This window comes from Patiria miniata, unplaced genomic scaffold (genome assembly GCF_015706575.1).
Source record: "Patiria miniata isolate m_02_andy unplaced genomic scaffold, ASM1570657v1 HiC_scaffold_29, whole genome shotgun sequence".
NCBI classification, from domain to species: domain Eukaryota; kingdom Metazoa; phylum Echinodermata; class Asteroidea; order Valvatida; family Asterinidae; genus Patiria; species Patiria miniata.
In genome coordinates this window covers 3,609,663-3,628,524 of record NW_024037068.1, presented here as the reverse complement: position 1 = coordinate 3,628,524, position 18,862 = coordinate 3,609,663, and the positions used below count along the sequence as shown (strand labels likewise).

The window sequence follows — 18,862 nt, the reverse complement described above, 5'->3', positions numbered from 1 at the left end:
CAAACGACCGCGTAAAGTACACCAACCAAAATTCGACACAGCGCCCTCTGCTGGGTAAATGGAGCAACAAACATGGCAGCGCCCATGGAACCGACGTGACCGTCATGTGGGTGAGTGATTGTTGGTTGAAATTGATAGTCTTAACGAGGACTTTGATTCACTAAACTACAGCTGTAATCGAAATGCTGTTATGTTGTGGGCGAGTGTGTAGTTTACTGTTTGGGACCTAGTTTTGTGGGGATTTTAACGGTTAGACTCTTTTTTTAGGCGCCTTGGCAAGCGCTCAGCGCATTCAAACCGCCACGACGATAGAGGGCGCTATCAACAAAATGACTATTATTAAGTCCATGCACTCACTGAACCTCTGTTTGGAATTAGTCCGAGTAACTTGGACCCAACTTATCGCCTTTTTAAAAATTTGGACATGGTCTGGCGATAGTAGGGTCCAAGCCCATTCCGAGACCTAGACAACATAGTCACTGACAGTCCCAAAAACCAACATTTTCCAACAAAAAACATCAGATTTCACCTTCAAAATGGCCTCCAAATTACTAGATATGTCACCTGAGGTACAAGTAGACATGGATGATTAAGATGGTTGTACTTAAGTTTACTTACGATCCGGAAAAAAAGTGAAATTTTCCGTTCATTTCGGAGAGCTCCCCTCGCGATCTTGAACACGTTAAATTTGCGATCGTGTTTAAAGTTTGAACGACGCGATCTCTTCTACATGCCCAGTGTACATTCGATGGTCCCCGTATCCCGTATGCGAATCCGTTACCGAGCGCGCGCGATGCATCGATTATGATAATGAGTCACGTTTGTAAACACATACATGTGCATTTCGAACTGTAAAAGGGAATCGGGAACCAGCTTGAACTGGTACCCGCTATAAAAGCTGCGCTAGTTCCCGACTCCCTATTATCGTTTGAAATGCACATGTGTTTACAAACGTGATCCAGTCTACTCATTATCATAATCGATGCATCGCGCGCGCTCGGTAACGGAATCGCACTCGGGATACGGGGACCATCGAATGTACGCTGGGCATGTAGAAGAAATCGCGTCGTTCAAACTTTAAACACGATCGCAAATTTAACGTGTTCAAGATCGCGAGGGGAGCTCTCCGAAATGAACGGAAAATTTCACTTTTTTTCCGGATCGTAAGTAAACTTAAGTACAACCATCTTAACCATCTATGTCTACTTGTACCTCAGGTGACATATCTAGTAATTTGGAGGCCGTTTTGAAGGTGAAATCTGATGTTTTTTGTTGGAAAATGTTGGTTTTTGGGACTGTCAGTGACTATGTTGTCTAGGTCTCGGAATGGGCTTGGACCCTACTATCGCCAGACCATGTCCAAATTTTTAAAAAGGCGATAAGTTGGGTCCAAGTTACTCGGACTAGTTTGGAATGAGAAAGGAAAAAATGTTCCGGAAAGATTCCCATATCTGGCCATCACTTTGTCACCCTGTGCACAAACCATGAGTATGAGAGAATGGTCTGAAAAATGTTAAGTGTTTTCTTACTTCAAAATATTTTCCCTGCTAATATTAATAAGTAACTTATCGCATTTTTTATCATTGGGACAATATGGCCTGCATCTGGCGAAAGTAGTGCCAAGCTGCATTGCCGTCATCGTGTGACACAAAAGAACGACCCAACAAAAACATTAGATTTCTCCCTCAAAACGGCCACTGTAATTTGTAAAGTTATGACACCTTAGATACAAATAAAATTCTAGGTGTAAGATGGTGGTAAAAATGTTAAACGGTAAATTTTGCTTTTCATTCAGATCTTAGTAAATCTTAGTACCTCGATCTTTATCAGCAATCTGTACTTGAACCTCGGGTGGCATATCTGGTAATTTTGTGGCCGTTTAGAGGGTGAAATCTGATGTTTTGCTGGGTTGTTTCTATGGTGTCACATGAAGGCGGCCAGGCAGCTTGGACCCTACTATCCCCAGACCATGTCCCATTGTTGATAAGTAAAGTCCAAGTTAATCGGTCTAACCATGAACCAGTTTCCAATTTTTTCGCCCTTAAGTTGTACGGGCATTCACTGAACATGTGCAGTGAATGTTTTTGGTACTTGATTATTTCCCACCCCCCCCCCCAAAAAAAAGTCTTAGGGAAATTGTCACAACACTTCTTCTTATTGAAGTGTTCAATTGAAAGATTGTTATCATAGAAACAAAGTTTTAAATATATTTGTAAAGTGGAATCAGGATAGTAATTCTTAACACCTTTTGAATCTTATTTTTTTTTTTACTTTCAGTTGTGTTAATGATGATGCATGCACCTACACTGCCAGATGTCAAGATACCTGCAGCGAATTCAAGTCAACCTACATTGGTTACACGCCTGGCTTCGTAGAGGCGTCTTTGGACGGCACAGGCCCGCAACGATGGAAAATCTGGATATCCTGTACAAGAGCTCCAACTTCATTGTCGTGAATAAGCATTATGATGTCAAGATCAATAGCGATGATAGCAGTGACAAGATCACCGTGGCAACGCAGCTTGCTCATCGGTTTCCGGAGTTGGTGGATGCAAGCGTCGCTCATCAATTTAGGTGGGAACAACTACTTTTCTGACAATGTCATTACAAACAAATTGTGTCCAAGTTTGTAACTTTGTGTTTAAAGCTATAGTCCATCATTTGCAGCCATCCGAAAAAGTAACTGGCGTATTATTGTTGAAAAACATACTTGGTTGAAAGATAGTAAGTGGACTAAACTCCCTGTGAAATTAATCTTTCTGGCAAGTTATCATTTTGAAGTAATCAACGAAAGAAGGCCTTTCCAACGGTGCGTCTTAAGACGCACCGTAGGAAAAATTAAATTAGTTGTTCGTTTTGTTATTCGGCGCAGCACGCGCAAGCATTGGCACGACGCACAGGCGCGCGCGGTTGCTATAATTCGTCGGATCAGTGCGCGACATCGCGTATGGCTGCAATTCAAACCAATTCAAAACATAATTCAGCAACTTTTGATTTGAAATTGAGATCCTAGAATGCTGTTTTTCTCGGAATATACAGCTGAAGCTGAGCTGAAACTTCATCAGGTTAGTTGTTCAGTATCCTTCATTAGATTTTGAACACTTTTGTTGCTTCAAACGAACAAAATGCACAAATTACAAATGGTGGACTATATCTTTAAAGGTAGGGTAGATCATTGTCATTTGTGCATTTTTTTTCATTTGAAGCAACAAAAGTGCGCAAAATCTAAAGACGGGTGCTTAACAACCAACTTGATGAAGTTTTAGCTCCGTGAATGCTGTACGTTCTGAGAAAATATTCTAGTATCTTGATTTCAATTCAAAAGTTGCCATATGACACATTCTCATTCAGCGGATTGCAGCTATGGGATGTCCTGGACTGAACTGACGATTTACGGATTTGCCGAATTACAAACCAACGACTTATGGATATTTCCAAAAACGTGTCACTTGACGGATCTATGGAAATGGCCTTCTTTTATTGTTTTCTTCAAAATGACAGCATGCCAGAAAGACTAATTTCACAGGGAGTTTAGTGCCATTACTGTCTTTAATTAAACCAAGTAAGCTTTTCAACAATAATTTTGTCACTTTTGGATAGCTGCAAATGATCTACTCTTCCTTTAAACTTGAAGCCATACTTGTAACATTCAGCGCTTGTTAGCATTGTATCTACTACTTCATTTATTTTTCTTCCAGGTTTGTTCACCGTATAGACTACTCCACCAGTGGAGCATTGTGCGTCGCATTGAACAAGAAGGCATCGGCCGATGCTGTGAATAAGTTCAAGAAGCGTCAAGTCACCAAGTGTTACTATGCTTTGGTGAGTTTGAATTTTCAGCTGACCATGAAATATAGGCCATCAGCCTGGGGCTTTGGTCGGTATCAAATGAGTTTGAATAAAATCTGGAACGCTGACATTAATCCAATGCTTTGCATTCTCCCGACCAAAGAGACTGTTAGTATATCACATGATTCGGGGCAAGCCTTACGCTAGCAACCCCCAGCTCCAGCATGGTCTGGTGTCTTTGTGCCATTCTCACCCATTGTGAATAATGTATAGGTGCTGAGCGTCTCTTACGTAACTATGCAAGAGCTTGCCCCGTATCACGTGATCAGCAGTAGTTTCTTTGGTCTGGAGAATTCAAAGTTAAAAGGTGCCAAGCATTCTGAGCAAGTCAGTGTACCAGACGTTTTTCAAATTTAAATCCCAAAGGGTATAGGTCACTCGCAAATGGCTTACTACAATGTACTTTCTGTTCTCTTGGGATGAAAGTTGAGAGGTCATGTTCGAGAGGACTTCCTCCGGATCGACAAGCCAGTCTACGCCAATCCCCAGGAGGGCTACACGCATATGATGTGCACGGTAGATGACTCCAGCCCAGACCACTTATCAGACGATGTCAGAGTACTATCTGCAGTCACTGACTTGTATGTTGTACAGCGGGGCCTGTATGATGGGCAACCAGCGAGCAAGGTGCTGCTCAAACCACAGACAGGTATAGAAAATGGGTCCAATGTAGAGTTATCAGCTTATTACAAGTCAATCACAAAGCAATATCAAGCCAACTGCTTTAAAGGTAATTTACAACATTTGCAAGCATCACAAAACAAAACTACCAAAATTTGTATGCAATACCTTACTGGAATGTTAGTGAATGACAGTCTAAAGCATCCTGTGACATCATGGCACCTGGTGTGCTGTCATTTTCAAGAAAAGTGGAAGTTTGGTATTAATTTCCGACGATGGTCAGCCGACCATCCTTGGAAAAAAATGACTTATTTTTCCGAATACTGCCTCCAATTTACCAAATTTTATCAGTCCACATTTTGTTTGCAATCGGTTACTCATATGTGAACGGGTGCAAGCCAGCTACCGTAGTCTACTTCCCTAACCAAACAATTCCCTGATGTCTATAAATTGCTCTGTTTCATCTGAAGTAGGGTCAGGGAACCACAGTACAAGAACAGCATTTTTGTTGTTCTTGGTTTTTCCAGCATTTATGAACACAAAACGTTAAACAGGTCAGTGTAACAACATTTGCCACAAAATACTAACCCCCAAATCCATCCATTTCTGAAAATTACAGCAAAAGCAAATGTTGTATATTACCTTTAACTCAGTTTTTTTAGATTAAATTTCTCCATTTTAGTTCTCTCCTCATCACAAAACATTGCGAATTTTCACCATTTTGGTACATGTTGCTGTGATGTTGCAAGCTAAGCTCTCAGTTCTTCCATTCAATTTCTTGACGTTGATAGGAAGGAGGCATCAACTGCGTGTGCACTGCTTGGGTCTCGGCCACCCGATCGTCGGCGATTACACGTACAGTTACCGGCGGGATGTCAAGCCGTACCGCATGATGCTACACTCACACAGACTCACCATTCCTGCGAAAGGGGAGACCGTGGATGTTGTGGCCCCAGATCCATTTGTGACAGAGGTGGATCCACTGTGGCAACCCCTTGATGAAAGTGGAATCTCCCAAGATGCAGACGAATCTCCGATTCATGAAACTGTCCGAGTTGGTGCCAACACGGGTTGTCATTTTGAGGAGCAGAAACAGAGCAGGTGACAGCGGTACGAATACAACCTCAAAATTTCTAACGGCAGATATGGAGTCGGACACTAGCCAGCACGTCATTGGCTGACTGACCTGTGACCCAGGGGTCAAATTCATTTAAATATCCACGCATGAGTTTGTTGGTACACCTGTGGTCCAATGGTTACGGTGTTTGCGATTGACTTGTGTGCCGTGGTACGTGGGTTCAAATCCTGACAGAGAACATGGTGCTTGTGCTCTTGAGCAAGGCACTTTACCATTATCAGTTCATCGTTTGGATTGGACGGAAAGCCGCAGGTCCCATGTGTTGTGTAATGCAGCAACACTTATCGCTATAAGAGAAAGGGTTTGCCCCGGTGTTTCTGGCAGTGGCTGCAATATGCGCTGCAGCACCTTGTAAACCCTTATAAGGTGCTACACAATGGGTCTCATATTTCTCATAAACTTCATTTACCTGTCTTTAAAAATAGACATAATTTCCAGCGCCTTGAGTACCTACATTGTTGATAGATATGTGCGCTATGTAAGACTCTGGTATTAATATTAACCCTGAAAAATATCTTTCATGAGAAAGTGGGGGTTCTGAAAAGAACGATGGTGAGAATGGAGCGTGATGTTTCAAACAGTTGGTTCTGTTCATCCTCAGGAGACTGCTGGAGGAAGTCCCAAAGATAAATTAGCCGGCCCCCTTTCTGATAAATAAGTTGGAAATCGATTTTGCATTGATGAGTTGGGGAACTTTCAAGGCACTATAACCACTTGAATATCAAGGGATTTTATTTTTGACCACGTGTTTTCATAATGATGGAGTGTTAGTTCTTTCATTTCTTTAAAGGAAATTATATTAAGGGAATGAATATGTGCTTGGCCAGTTTTAAACAAATATGTTTTAAGCCGGCTTGGGGCCTGGATGCAGACATTATCGGCAAAAAGGTCCCAAGCCGATTTGAAACATACTTTTTCAATATCGGCCAGTTTAATACCAGCCAAGCACATATTTATTCCCATTCATAAATACCTTTCGGTCAAAGAGTCAAAATTTCAAACGATTTTGTTCAACAATTATACTTCGTGTTTTGTGAAACACCCCTGTAGCTATGTTTATGGTATGTGCCTCTCGCCAGTAGTACTAACAATCTCCTTATTTGGAGATTGGCGAGGATGTGGCGCGTACTGCCTGATGTGGCGCAGAACGCAGTGGTGCCGGTGTAGTGTGACTTTAGGATTATAAAATACGGACTCATCGGTAGTATTGTGCATGCCTATAAGTGAAGATTGTGAACTTTCAACCTTAAAAGGGACCAGATTTTGTAGAAATACTTTTACCTACATAACATCTAAGACTCATTTTTTGAGTTTCTCTGTCATTTTTGCTCGGGTTATTAAACAACAACAAAATATTGGACCGTTCCTACATGTATCTCACGCCAATAAGCAAGAAAACGCTTGTATTGGTTTCTCTATTATTGTAAAATAAACTTAATCTAGAGGTAATTGTTACTTGTGAAAAGTGCAATGCATTATAATAAAAGTTGAAGTTGAGAATCAATTCTTTTAATTTTTGATTGGTTTTTACTTGTAAACCTTTTGGGGGGAAAACATTTGTGGTAGATTGAAAAGTGAACGAGTATTTTTTTTTAATATTTAATTTAAAAAACTAGTGCAGGTGCACAATACGCTCTGGCCGCCTTTCCTGAAAGTCTTGCATGAAATGATTGTGCGTACAAGCCCAGGCCGGCGTCCCACGCAAAAAATCACGCGCTGAAAATTGACCAAAATAAGACCCTAAGTTTCCTATAAAAATAGCGCGCTATAAACAATATGACTATAACATTACTGCACATTATCTTGTCTCCATTTACAAAACTTTCATAAACAACTTTATGAATTGTTACAAACAATGTTTGTTAAGTATTTATTTTCTTTTGTGTGCGTTTGTTATTTAATTTTAAGTTGGGTAGTTACATTTTATGGGACACTTAGGGTGTCGTTCTTGGTCTATTTTCCGGGCACAGACATATAAGCAAAATATACGCGCATGTGCATCGATTAAGACAAAGCCTGTTTTCTGATAACTTTCATCAAGAGTGCATTTATTGACGACGGCATGGCATTTGGTCAATTTTTTGTCAAATATTTTTGGTCAAGTTTCGGGGACAGACAGATAGAAGGACAGACCGACCGACCAACTGATCACCAAGTGACATTTAAAAGGTCTTGCCAGAGCTTAAAACAGATCTTGCTGTTTTGTTCATAAAAAGATTTAAACCAATTTAAAAGACATTGATTTTTTTGGAGGTGAAGATACAACAGGTGATACAGTATTATGTAACAAAAAGTTCTTTTGACAAAATCTGAACTATTGAGGGCGCTCTTCGGATACTCACGTGAAGTTTTGTCAATGACATGACAGCTGTGTGGAAAATGCAGACTCATTCATCCGAATAAACTTAAGTTGAGAAGACGTTCATCATGGCGTTCAAGAGCACCTTGTTTCTGAGCTTGATATTGTGTGTTGTGTCTTCAGATGCGTTAAATGACAGTCCGGTTATTGGTAAGAATGCGGCAGGAATGATCAGGTGGGGAGGGAAGGGGGTGTAGGCTATTTCATGTTTTTTTCTGATGCAATTTTGTATCTGAGACTCTGTCACAGTGGTGGTGGGGGGGGGGGGGGGGGGGGGGTAGCCCCATGCATAGTTAGCCCCCTAGAACTATGGGTCTTACACTTAAGACCCATAAGTAGTCATATCATTGTTATCAACGCAAACAAGCTGTATACTCTACAAATAATATCACAATCAACAACCGAAATTTAAAAAAGTAAAGTTTAGCTTTGGTACTTCGGAGCGGCCGCTGTATATTTTTAGGCAGAGGATAATTTAGCTGGAGACGGCAAACTTTTAGTAAACGTTAGCTTTCCGGATATGTGCTGAACATGCTGAACATGCGCAGTAGCTGTTTTTTTTTTTGTACTTAGGCCCTACACATTTTCTGGTGACAAATTTTAGTCTGGCTCCATGCCAACATTATCGTTGTAACTTCGTATTCACAAGCACAATTAGATGGGAATCAGACCATTTTACAATTTTGGACTTGATTTCCCATTTTACAATTTTTGGACTTGATTCTGCAATAAAATGTTTGAGACATGTTAAAATAATAAAAAGAAGAATATTCTTATTTTGGGGGGATGGGGGGAAAAAACCCTTAAAAATGTCGCCAGCAGGGATCGAACCCGGGTCTTCCCGCTCATGAGATCCGCATCCTCGCTCTTATCACCTAGACCACAGGTGCTACACAACCGTTGGTGGTAATTTAATATATCTTATAATTCAGCCCTATCTTAGAGAGTACAGCATCCTCTGTTGATAGGGATTGCCGCCGGCAAACCTTTAGTAAACGTTAGCTTGCCAGGATTACCGCCGGCAATATATCCACTATCATATTTCTACCCCAAGACTATGCCCAGTAATTCTTGACACATACTTACGCTTATTTCACTAAAAAGAAAAAATGGTTGAATCGATCCTGATGGTGCAAAAAAATGATGAAAACGATCCCATTTCCGTACTGAATTTACAGTTTGAGTTTTAACGTTTTGACGTGCACGTCGTTGCACGCGAAGCCTTGTTGGTGAGACGTCAGAGTCTTTTGGGGAAAGATTCCCATATCTGGCCATCACTAATTTTTCCCTTCAGTGACCTATCAACCATCAAAAACTGATAATATGTCCTAAAAAGTCAAAATTAGAAAGGAAAATATTGAAGTATTTACTGATAAACACTTTAAAAATTTCAGGCCAGTCTCATAGGATTTGTGCACAGGGTGACATGGCCAGATAGGAATCTTTCCTCTTTTGGTCTGGGATTGGCCCGTCTGACGCCGCCCGCGATATGCACTATAAACATCGTGTCTGTGGTCGGTTCACCAGGCCAAACCACTGATCTCTATATAAAGACTGGATAGCGGATATCCATACACCAGTCACACAGTAGACTTTGCATATTGACCAATTCGCCCCCGGTCTCACGAAGATGGCCGCGTATAATGCGAACGTTCTACGCGTATACAGCGCGCTGTATCAAGAGTTGACGCGCATTTTGGTCACGTACACGTATTATGATGTTCTAAAAAGGACACTTTTCCGCAGTGATTATTATTTCCAAAACGCCGAAAAAGGAACTGCGGCATTTAAAAAAAAGTAAACCACGACGTTGGAAAAATTGTAAATCATGGTCAGTGGTGGTGGTCAATATATAAATCAAGTGAACCGCAATGTTACAAAAGTAACCATGATGCTATAAAGACGGCAACTTGTCCTTTGTAGATTACCAGCCGGTCTCACCGGTCTCACCAATATGGCATCAAATTCATTCATTGTGCGGCTCTTTATCCGCTATCCAGTCTTTATATAGAGGTCAGTGGGCCAAACCAACCGAAGCATTATAGATACCTGAAACCCATTTATGAATAGGAATAAATGAGTGGAAATAAATATGTACTTGGGTGGTATTAAACACTTTGTATTTAAAGACCTGTTGGAGTCTGGATGTTAATAATTACCCTCGCCTTCGGCTCGGGTAATCATCACCATCCAGAATCCAACCTGTCTTAAACAGAGTGTTTTAAAACTGGCCAAGCACACATTTATTCCCTTTTTATTTGTATAATTTTTTGTTTCTCTCTGCACGCTGAGTTGTTTATATTTGTTCTACATTTCTTCCGCTTCCCTCAGGTGTTTTGTCTCAGAGCACTCCGTCCAAGAAGTACGGTGATGCGTACATTGCTGCCTCCTACGTTAAGTTTGTGGAGTCAGCCGGAGCGAGGGTGGTCCCTCTTCTCATCGACCAGCCGGATTCCTACTACGAAAAGATGTTTGCTTCTCTCAATGGGTGAGATTAAAAATACCATGCTTATCCTTCGGGATCTTTTTATTGTTACAATTTGTTAGTTATCAACTGTTCTCTTAGTCTGAGTATCACCCGTTGTCCAACGGAGCCCTCTCTGTCTCCAGTCCAACGTCTGATATGTATCTAAGCATGCAAATTTATACGACCCTACGTTCCAGCCAATGGGAGTCGATGGACATGATGTCATTCCATTCCAAAATCTGGACTAAGCTGTTGATTGGTCAATTTGGATGCCATGTCTTTGTAATACAACAACGGGCATAGAGATCTGATAAAACCCGACATTGGCTTTCCAAACGGGTTACTGAAGACCTGATTTAGAAGGTGCCCGCTGAATGGTCAGAATCTCGAGGTCACGACGCAGTCTTGTTTTGCACAATTAATCGCCGAATCTGCTCACATATCATAGACCCTTGACTTCATGAAAACTCTGTTATGTACCGGAAGCTTCTATTCTTTTCTGACCCTTAGAAAATGGATGCACTGTTCATGGCCTTAGAAAACCGTGACATTGGATATTTTCTGTTTTAGCCTCTGAAGAAGAACTTGCTAAGTTCGCAACGTCAGGCCACATTAATTTTTACATTGGATATTTGTATAATATCCTTACTATGTTTCTGTCATTGATTTGTAGAGTGTTGTTTCCTGGCGGTGGAATGGACGACCCGATTCATTCACCATATGGAAAAGCAGGAAAGATTTTCTATGACCTAGCCATCAAGGTACGCACAACGTTTCAATTTATGAATTGAGATGTCAGGCAACAATGTGAAGAATTTATTTCCAAAATGCGGTATATTTCGAAAAAGTGAAAAGTTGCACAGTAATGAAAACTTATGGAACAATTACATAGTACACAGTATAACAGCTGTTGGTACACTACATGTTTGGTTTTCTATATTTTGGAGGTAGTTGGTTAACATTCCAATCAATTTCTTTGTTTAACTTTTACATAATCATTATGTGCCTAGTCAGTTTCCCTACATGGCTTATTTGAAGATTGTTGTATGCGGTTTATTTGATGACATGCAAAAGCAATAGGGCCAATTGAGCCCGTCGCACACGAGAGCTACGTGCTGAGCAAAAACTCATTCAAGGCCGTTTGCTCAGCCCGTAGCTCACAAAATGTCCCCGTCAATATTTGCTAAGTTTACTGCCTCACGAGGTCGTGAGGCAAATTTCTATCCTGTTTGATTTTTTTCGCCACCGGAGGTGAAAAACTCACCGTGTGCGGGCAACCTGTGCTACGTGCTGAGCTAAAAACTAGCCAATGAAAGCGCATAACATGTATTCTTGTCTAACGGTTGCGTGATTTTCAAAAATGGGTACCATTGAGTTTTTCTTGAGGCGAGAAAAATCAAACAGGATAGATATTTGCCTCACGGCCTCGTGAGGCAGAAAACTCAGCAAAAATTCACCGCACACGGGGATATTTTGTGAGCTACGTGCTGAGCACACGCCTCGAATGACTTGTTGCTCAGCATGTCGCTCTCGTGTGCGGTGGACTTTAGCGGAAAGGGAAAAGAAATAGCAATCTGTTGCGCGATGGGAAACATTAACTGCGCAAATTCATGGGAATTTATAGTAAAAGGTTTACAGGGCAACGTAAGAGGCAACAGCTCCATGCCACGATTTCATTGATTGGTCAGAATGCAGATTTATCGGGCAGTATTTTGGAAAAATCACTCTTGTTCCTAAGCACAGTTATTATCGCTCTGCCTAACAGTATGTATGTCCTCAATGATTACCCACAATGTTAGAGACTAAGCCATGCCTGAGTCACACTTGACCCTGCGTTAGATTCATTTGGAACAGGTGCGCAGTTATGGGACGTAAAGCCGTGGGGCCCATGTGTTGTAAAATGCACGTAAAAGAACCCAGTAACACTTATCGCGAAAGAGAAGGGGTTCGCCCCGGTGTTTCTGGCAGTGCGTTTATTCTTCTTACATATGAGGCTGCACTTCAAGGAAGAAAGGAAGGCACTCACCATATCCCAAAATTCAAGTACTTTTGTCAAAAGACCCTCTTTCCTCCATTCAGAGTTATGACCAAAGAGGAGACTACTTTCCTGTTTGGGGAACTTGCCTGGGCATGGAGCTCTTAGTTCGGATAACGGCTAACGAAGATGTGCTGGCATCAACAGATGCTTCAGAAGTATCCTGGCCCCTTCAGCTAACAAAAGGTAAAATAGGTTCCTTGTAGATATATGATACAATAAACTCTCGTTAACTCAAATTTGGATAGGCCTAACTCAAAACTCCGTTTCTTTTGAAGTTATACTCCCTTCCTTTGAATAGGATATTTATGTACACGGATATCCCCGTAACTTGAAAAGCCTGCACCTGTACCTCTGTTTATCTTGAACTTACGGTCAGCCAGTCCATAAAGAAAACCCGTCTAACATAATCACAAAAGAGCTTAAAAAGATTGCAAAAGTTCTGCAAAAAATGCCGATGCATGTGGCAATCTGTAGGCAGTGACGTTATTTGAGAGAAGTCTATTAAAAAAGTTTTTAGGTTGATTTGTAGTGTTGTAGTACTCGTACTCGGTACTCGAGTACTACTCGAGTACTTTTTTATGCCCCGCGGCGAAGCCGAAGGGGCATACTGTTTCCGCCTTGTCCTTCCGTGGGTGGGTGGGTGTGTGGGTGGGTGGGTGTGTGGGTGGGTGGGTGTGTGTGTCCGGATAAATCGTGTCAGCGCGATAACTTGAGAAATACTTAACATATGAACTTCAAATTTGGTTTGTGGATTGTTCTTGGTAATCCTAAGAAGCCTATTGCATTTGGGGCCAAAAGGTCAAGGGTCAAGTTCAGAGTGGCTAAAACAATAGAAATCTTGTCAGCGCGATAACTTGAGAAATACTTAACATATGAACTTCAAATTTGGTTTGTGGATTGTTCTTGGTAATCCTAAGAAGCCTATTGCATTTGGGGCCAAAAGGTCAAGGGTCAAGTTCACAGTGGCTAAAACAATAGAAATCTTGTCAGCGCGATAACTTGAGAAATACTTAACATATGAACTTCAAATGTGGTTTGTGGATTGTTCTTGGGTCAAGTTCACAGTGGCTAAAACAATGGAAATCTTGTCAGCGCGATTACTTGAGATATACTTTACATATGAACTTCAAATTTGGTTTGTGGATTGTCCTTGGCAATCCTAAGAAGCCTTTTGAATTTGGGGCCAAAAGGTCAAGGGTCAAGGTCACAGTGGCAAAAACAAAAGAAATTTTGTCAGCGTGATAACTTGAGATATACTTTACATATGAACTTCAAATTTGGTTTGTGGATTGTCCTTGGCAATCCTAAGGAGCCTATCGCATTGGGGGTCAAAAGGTCAAGGGTCAAGGTCACAGTGGCTAAAACAATAGAAATCTTGTATTTATTCTGAGATCATAGGGATTAGGGATTTATTCATATAAAACCTACAGAAGACACTAATGCTGTCAATGAACGTTCCATTTGACCAAGGTACATGTAAGTTGATGTTAGAGTGGTGTTATGTCATGGAAACAGTCACGGTTGCGGGGCATTTGTGTTTGTAAACACACCTGACTTGTTTGGTACTCGAATGTAAAGTTCTCGTACTCGAAATGACGGTACTCGTACTCTGGCAGCAAAGTACTCGTACTCGACATGTCGAAATTGTACTCGATCATCAAAGTACTCGTACTCGAAAAGCAGTACTCGGGGGGAAAATGGTATAGCTTGACTTTATATACCACGGCCTTATTTTATTGATACTTTCAGTTTGAAATGGTTGATTGGCTTGTGGAGAAATTGAATTTTCCTGATTTTCCTCTGTGCACGTCCGGACAAACACATTTAACAGCTAGCCGCGAGTGGGTCTGTATATCGGTCTGACTGGGCCTGGGCCAATTACGCACAATGAACCATTTGCCGTATGGCCGTATTCGGGAAATACAAGTACTCGTACTCGTACTCGGAAGTAAGAGTACTCGTACTCGGAGACCTGTTCTTGTACTCGGAGGTACAAGTACTCGTACTCGACAACCTAAGTACTCGGCAGTTCTCGGTACTCGGAAAAAAAGGTACTCGACTACAACACTGTTGATTTGTTTTTAAACCAAGGTTTCAAAGACAGTCGGCTATTCCATGCAGCAGAGCAGTCAGTGCTGAACATCCTGTCAAATGAGAATGTGACGTACAACAGCCACAATCTCGGACTTACACCTACCGTAAGTGCTGGCAGTGTCACTTAAAAGGTAGTGTAGATAATTTGCAGCTATCCAGAAAGCATGGTAACTGACCAAATTATTGTTACAAAGGTTTACTTTGTTAAAAGATACTAAAGGCACCAAACTCAGGGTTCGACCTTAACTTTTTTGTGCACTAGCCAGTCGGGCTACTGAAACGGACCCTTAACTAGCCCGGAAGCATTTTCACTAGCCCGCATTTTTTTTTTAGCTCAAATATAAAATGCTGTATTTTCAGGCTCAATTCTGAGGCAATTAAACAGATCTAATTGAACCCTTTAGAATAGTTAGAATTAATGATTTTTTTCTTCCTGTCCTTTCATCTTTGCTGTAGCCCAATAACGCTGTATTTTCAGGCTCAATTCTGAGGCAATTAAACAGATCTAATTGAACCCTTTAGAATAGTTAGAATTAATGATTTTTTTCTTCCTGTCCTTTCATCTTTGCTGTAGCCCAATAACTTTTGACTCGCCAGCCGGGCTACTTAAGGAATAGTTTGACTAGCCCGTCGCTGTTATGACTAGCATTTGGCTAGCGGGCTACCGCTAATTTCGAACCCTGCCAAACTCCCTGTGAAATGACTCCTTCCGGTGTGCTGTAATTTTTAAGAAAACAATAAAAGAAGGTCATTTTCAAACATGAGTCAAGTGAAACGTTTTTAGAAATTTATATGAGTATTTGGTTTGTAATTGGTTGAATCCATGGATGGGTGCGCGCCAGCGTTGACTCGACGCACACACGCGTGGTTGCTATTTTTCGTTGGTTCAGGGCAATTGGCCAAATGAGAACGTGTTCCAGATACTGATTTCTGGCACAATTCAAAATACAACTCGGCAACGTCAGGCTTGTCACTTAGTCAAGTGTTGCATGTTGCTACGTTTTGCAGGGTTCTAGCAAACATACCAAAGAGGGTTAGGGTTTTAAGGGAAAAAAATATGCGCTTGGCCGGTCTTAAACAGTAACATTTAACACCGGGTAGGGGCCTGGATGCTGATAGTGGCCTGAGGCAAATTGGTGAGGGCCATTATTGGCGACCAGGCAGAACGCACTGTGTGCATTTCACGTACTGCGCTATGTGGAGCAGAACGCAGCGGTGCCGCAAAAAGTGTTTAACAGGCATGCAACTTTTCCTCGGATCAGCTGATTTCCTCTTTTTTTTACTTCACATGTGTGCCATTGAAAATAGAAAAACACTGTACAAAGTCTGGGAAAAATTTGAATTTCCTCTTTTTTTTTGGTGATTTCCCAGTTGCATGCCTGGTTTAAAACCAGCTGTTGTTTTATCAACCGTTTACAACCACCTACGTGACGGGCTCTCGACCAATAGGAGTGGTATTTATGCTTGGTAATTATTTTGTTCCAGAATTTTTCCAAGTCGTCAGCTCTTAAGTCGTTTTACCGAGTACTGTCCACCAATGTCGACAAGAATGGGAAAGTCTTTATCTCTACAATAGAAGGTAAGAATAGACACATGGTACCTAAGTGACACGCAAAAAATGCACAAGATGCTGGGAAAACCAAGGGGAAACAATGCTGTTCTTGAAGTGTGGTTCCCTTACCCTACTTCAGACGAACCAGAGCAATTTTTAGACGTTGGGGAATTGCCAGATCAGGGAAGAAGACTAGCTGGCTTGCATCCGTTCACGGATGTGTAACCGATTTTGATAATTAAATTTGGTATATTGGAGGGCAGTATTTGAAAAAAAGTATGTTTTTTTCCATCGATGGTCCGCCAACCATCGTTGGAAATTGATACCAAAATTTGAATTTCGTTGAAAATGACAACACAATGGGTGCCACAATTTCACAGGATGCTTGAGACTATTATTCACTTACAGTCAGTAAGGTATTTCATAATAATTTGTTAGGTTTGTTTCTTGATGTTTTCAAATGTTGTATGTTACCTTTAAATGGGATTATTCAAAATGTTATCTACAAGCCGTTATGTGTATGTCAGAAATATCTGCTCGATTGGCATCATTTTAGAGTAATTATTGTTGAAACACATACTTGGCTGAAAAAAAATAAGGGAACTAAACTCCCTGTGAAATTGTTCTTTCTGGCATGCTGTCATTTTGAAGAAAACAACGAAAGAAGGCCTTTCCAACCATACGTCTCAAGATGCATCGTTGGAAATTTCCGTTAGTACTCCGTTTTTTTATTCGGCGAAGCGCCTGCAAGCGTTGACACGACGCAAACGCGCACGCGGTTGCTATAATTCGTCGGATCAGTGCGCGACATCGCGTAGCTGCAATCGGCTCAGTGAGAATGTGTCGCGGACGCTGAATTCAGGCCCAATTCAAAACATGATTCAGCACTTTTTGATTTGAAATGGAGATCCTAGAATGTTGTTTTTCTCGAAATATACAGCTGAAACTGAGCTGAAACTTCATCAGGTTTCAGCACCCTTCTTTAGATTTTAAGCACTTTTGTTGCTTCAAACGAACAAAATGCACAAACTATAAATGATGGACTGTACCTTTAAACTGCAAGAGAGCCTCTTAAAAATGTCATTCCTGCTGTCACTCTGATTGTTCCATAGCAATGTATTACCCCATTTACGGCGTCCAGTTTCATCCGGAGAAGAACCCTTATGAGTGGGAATCCAAGAGTATCAATCATTCATACGATGCTGTTAAAGTCACTCAGTTCTTTGCAGATTTCTTCGTTTCAGAAGGTGAGAAACATTTATGTAATATGGGCTATAGAGGCCCCCTTATAATGGCGAGAGCATTATGTCATAGCTTCGGTTTGCGGTAACACCATGTGGTTGTGTGCACTTTTGCTCAGAACAGGGCGAGTCCCAAAAAAAGGAAACCCAAATGGCAGGACCATTTTCTTAATAAAGTTCTGCATGTAGCACTTTCAAAATCTAGTATATGAAAGCCCAATTAATAAGCTTTCTTTCAGTACAAGAATCATTCAAATCACTCATATACTTTTCAAGTTACGGAATTTTAAACACAACCACCGTTTAAAAGTTCTGTCCATGGGTCTCAAAAAAGATGCGTGTTCTTTCAACAAAATGAACACAATTCACACACATCCCTATTGTTTTTGTTTTGCTGAAAGAACACTTCACTTTTTTGTGATACGTGGACAAAACTTTAAAACAGTAGTTGTGTTTAAAAGTATGTAGCTTGAAAGACTTTCTTGACCTTATGACTTGACTCGACTCACTTCCTTCAAATGACTCAACTAGACTATACTCTGTGACTTGACTCCTCGACTCGACCTTCTTGACCTAATGACTCCACTCGAGTCAATTCTTTAAAATGACTCGACTCAACTCCAGTCACAAAATTCAGTGACTCGTCACAACTATTGACTCAACTGCAAATTGTACTCAGCACACAAAGCCTTAAATCACATTCATTCAGCATTTCAAGATGCTTGTTCACATTTTTATCTCGTCTCTACTGAATCAACCTCCTGATGTTTCTCTTGACAGCTCGCAAGAGCTACCACTCCTTCAGCCCCGGGACTTTGGACAAGTACCTCATCTACAACTACTGTCCTGTCTTCACCGATTCGTACTTTGAACAGGGCTACTTCTTCAATGTGTCAAGTACTTTAAGAGAAAAATTAACCTATTAGTGCCTGTACAACCCCAAACCACCCTGCCTATCACTCCCTGTACCGCACATTACACTATCGTTTTCAGTCTTAGAGTCAAGTCCTCACAAGTCCATCACAAGTCCTTGCAAGTCCTCACAAGTCTTCACAAGTCCTCACAAGTCCACACAAGTTTTCCCAAGTCCTCACAAGTCCATCACAAATCCTCACAAGTCCTCATGAGTCCTGTAAAGTCCTCACAAGTCCTCACAAGTCCTCACAAGTCCTCACAAGTCCTCACAAGTCCTCACAAGTCCTCACATGTCCTCCCAAGTCCTCACAAGTCCTTGCAAGTCCTCACATGTCCTCACAAGTTTTCACAAGTCCTCGCACGTCTTCACAACTCCTCACAAATCCTCAAAAGTACTCACAAGTCATCCCAGGTCCTCACCAGTCCTCACAAGTCCATCACGTAGTCCTCACAAGTCCATCACAAGTCCTCAACTCGTCACAAGCTATTCAAGTGCACTGTAACAAAGGCATTCCTTTGTTGTTGTTCACCCCCCTAGTACTTGTGAGTAGACTTGTGAAAGGTACAAGTTTGTGATTTACTTTATTGG

The 18,862-nt window shown here is 41.3% G+C and overlaps 2 protein-coding genes across 3 annotated transcripts; both read left to right on the top strand.

Moving 5' to 3' along the window:
* The first annotated feature begins 39 nt into the window (after positions 1-39).
* LOC119735642 (RNA pseudouridylate synthase domain-containing protein 1-like) lies at positions 40-5,773 on the top strand. 2 transcript variants are annotated; one of them, XM_038209434.1, is made up of 5 exons: positions 40-110; positions 2,278-2,573; positions 3,698-3,821; positions 4,275-4,497; positions 5,261-5,773. In XM_038209434.1, exons 2-5 carry the CDS (start codon positions 2,296-2,298, stop codon positions 5,572-5,574), a joined length of 939 nt encoding a protein of 312 aa, XP_038065362.1. In that variant the 5' UTR covers positions 40-110; positions 2,278-2,295; the 3' UTR covers positions 5,575-5,773. The 2 variants fall into 2 exon arrangements, with proteins under 2 accessions (XP_038065362.1, XP_038065363.1); XM_038209435.1 differs by lacking the exon at positions 40-110 and adding an exon at positions 117-249.
* Positions 5,774-7,942: 2,169 nt separating this feature from the next.
* Positions 7,943-18,459, top strand: LOC119736018 (gamma-glutamyl hydrolase-like). Its single transcript, XM_038210001.1, has 8 exons — positions 7,943-8,116; positions 10,298-10,454; positions 11,107-11,194; positions 12,513-12,654; positions 14,563-14,669; positions 16,051-16,144; positions 17,230-17,364; positions 18,139-18,459. Exons 1-8 carry the CDS (start codon positions 8,035-8,037, stop codon positions 18,282-18,284), a joined length of 951 nt encoding a protein of 316 aa, XP_038065929.1. The 5' UTR covers positions 7,943-8,034; the 3' UTR covers positions 18,285-18,459.
* Positions 18,460-18,862: the final 403 nt, after the last annotated feature.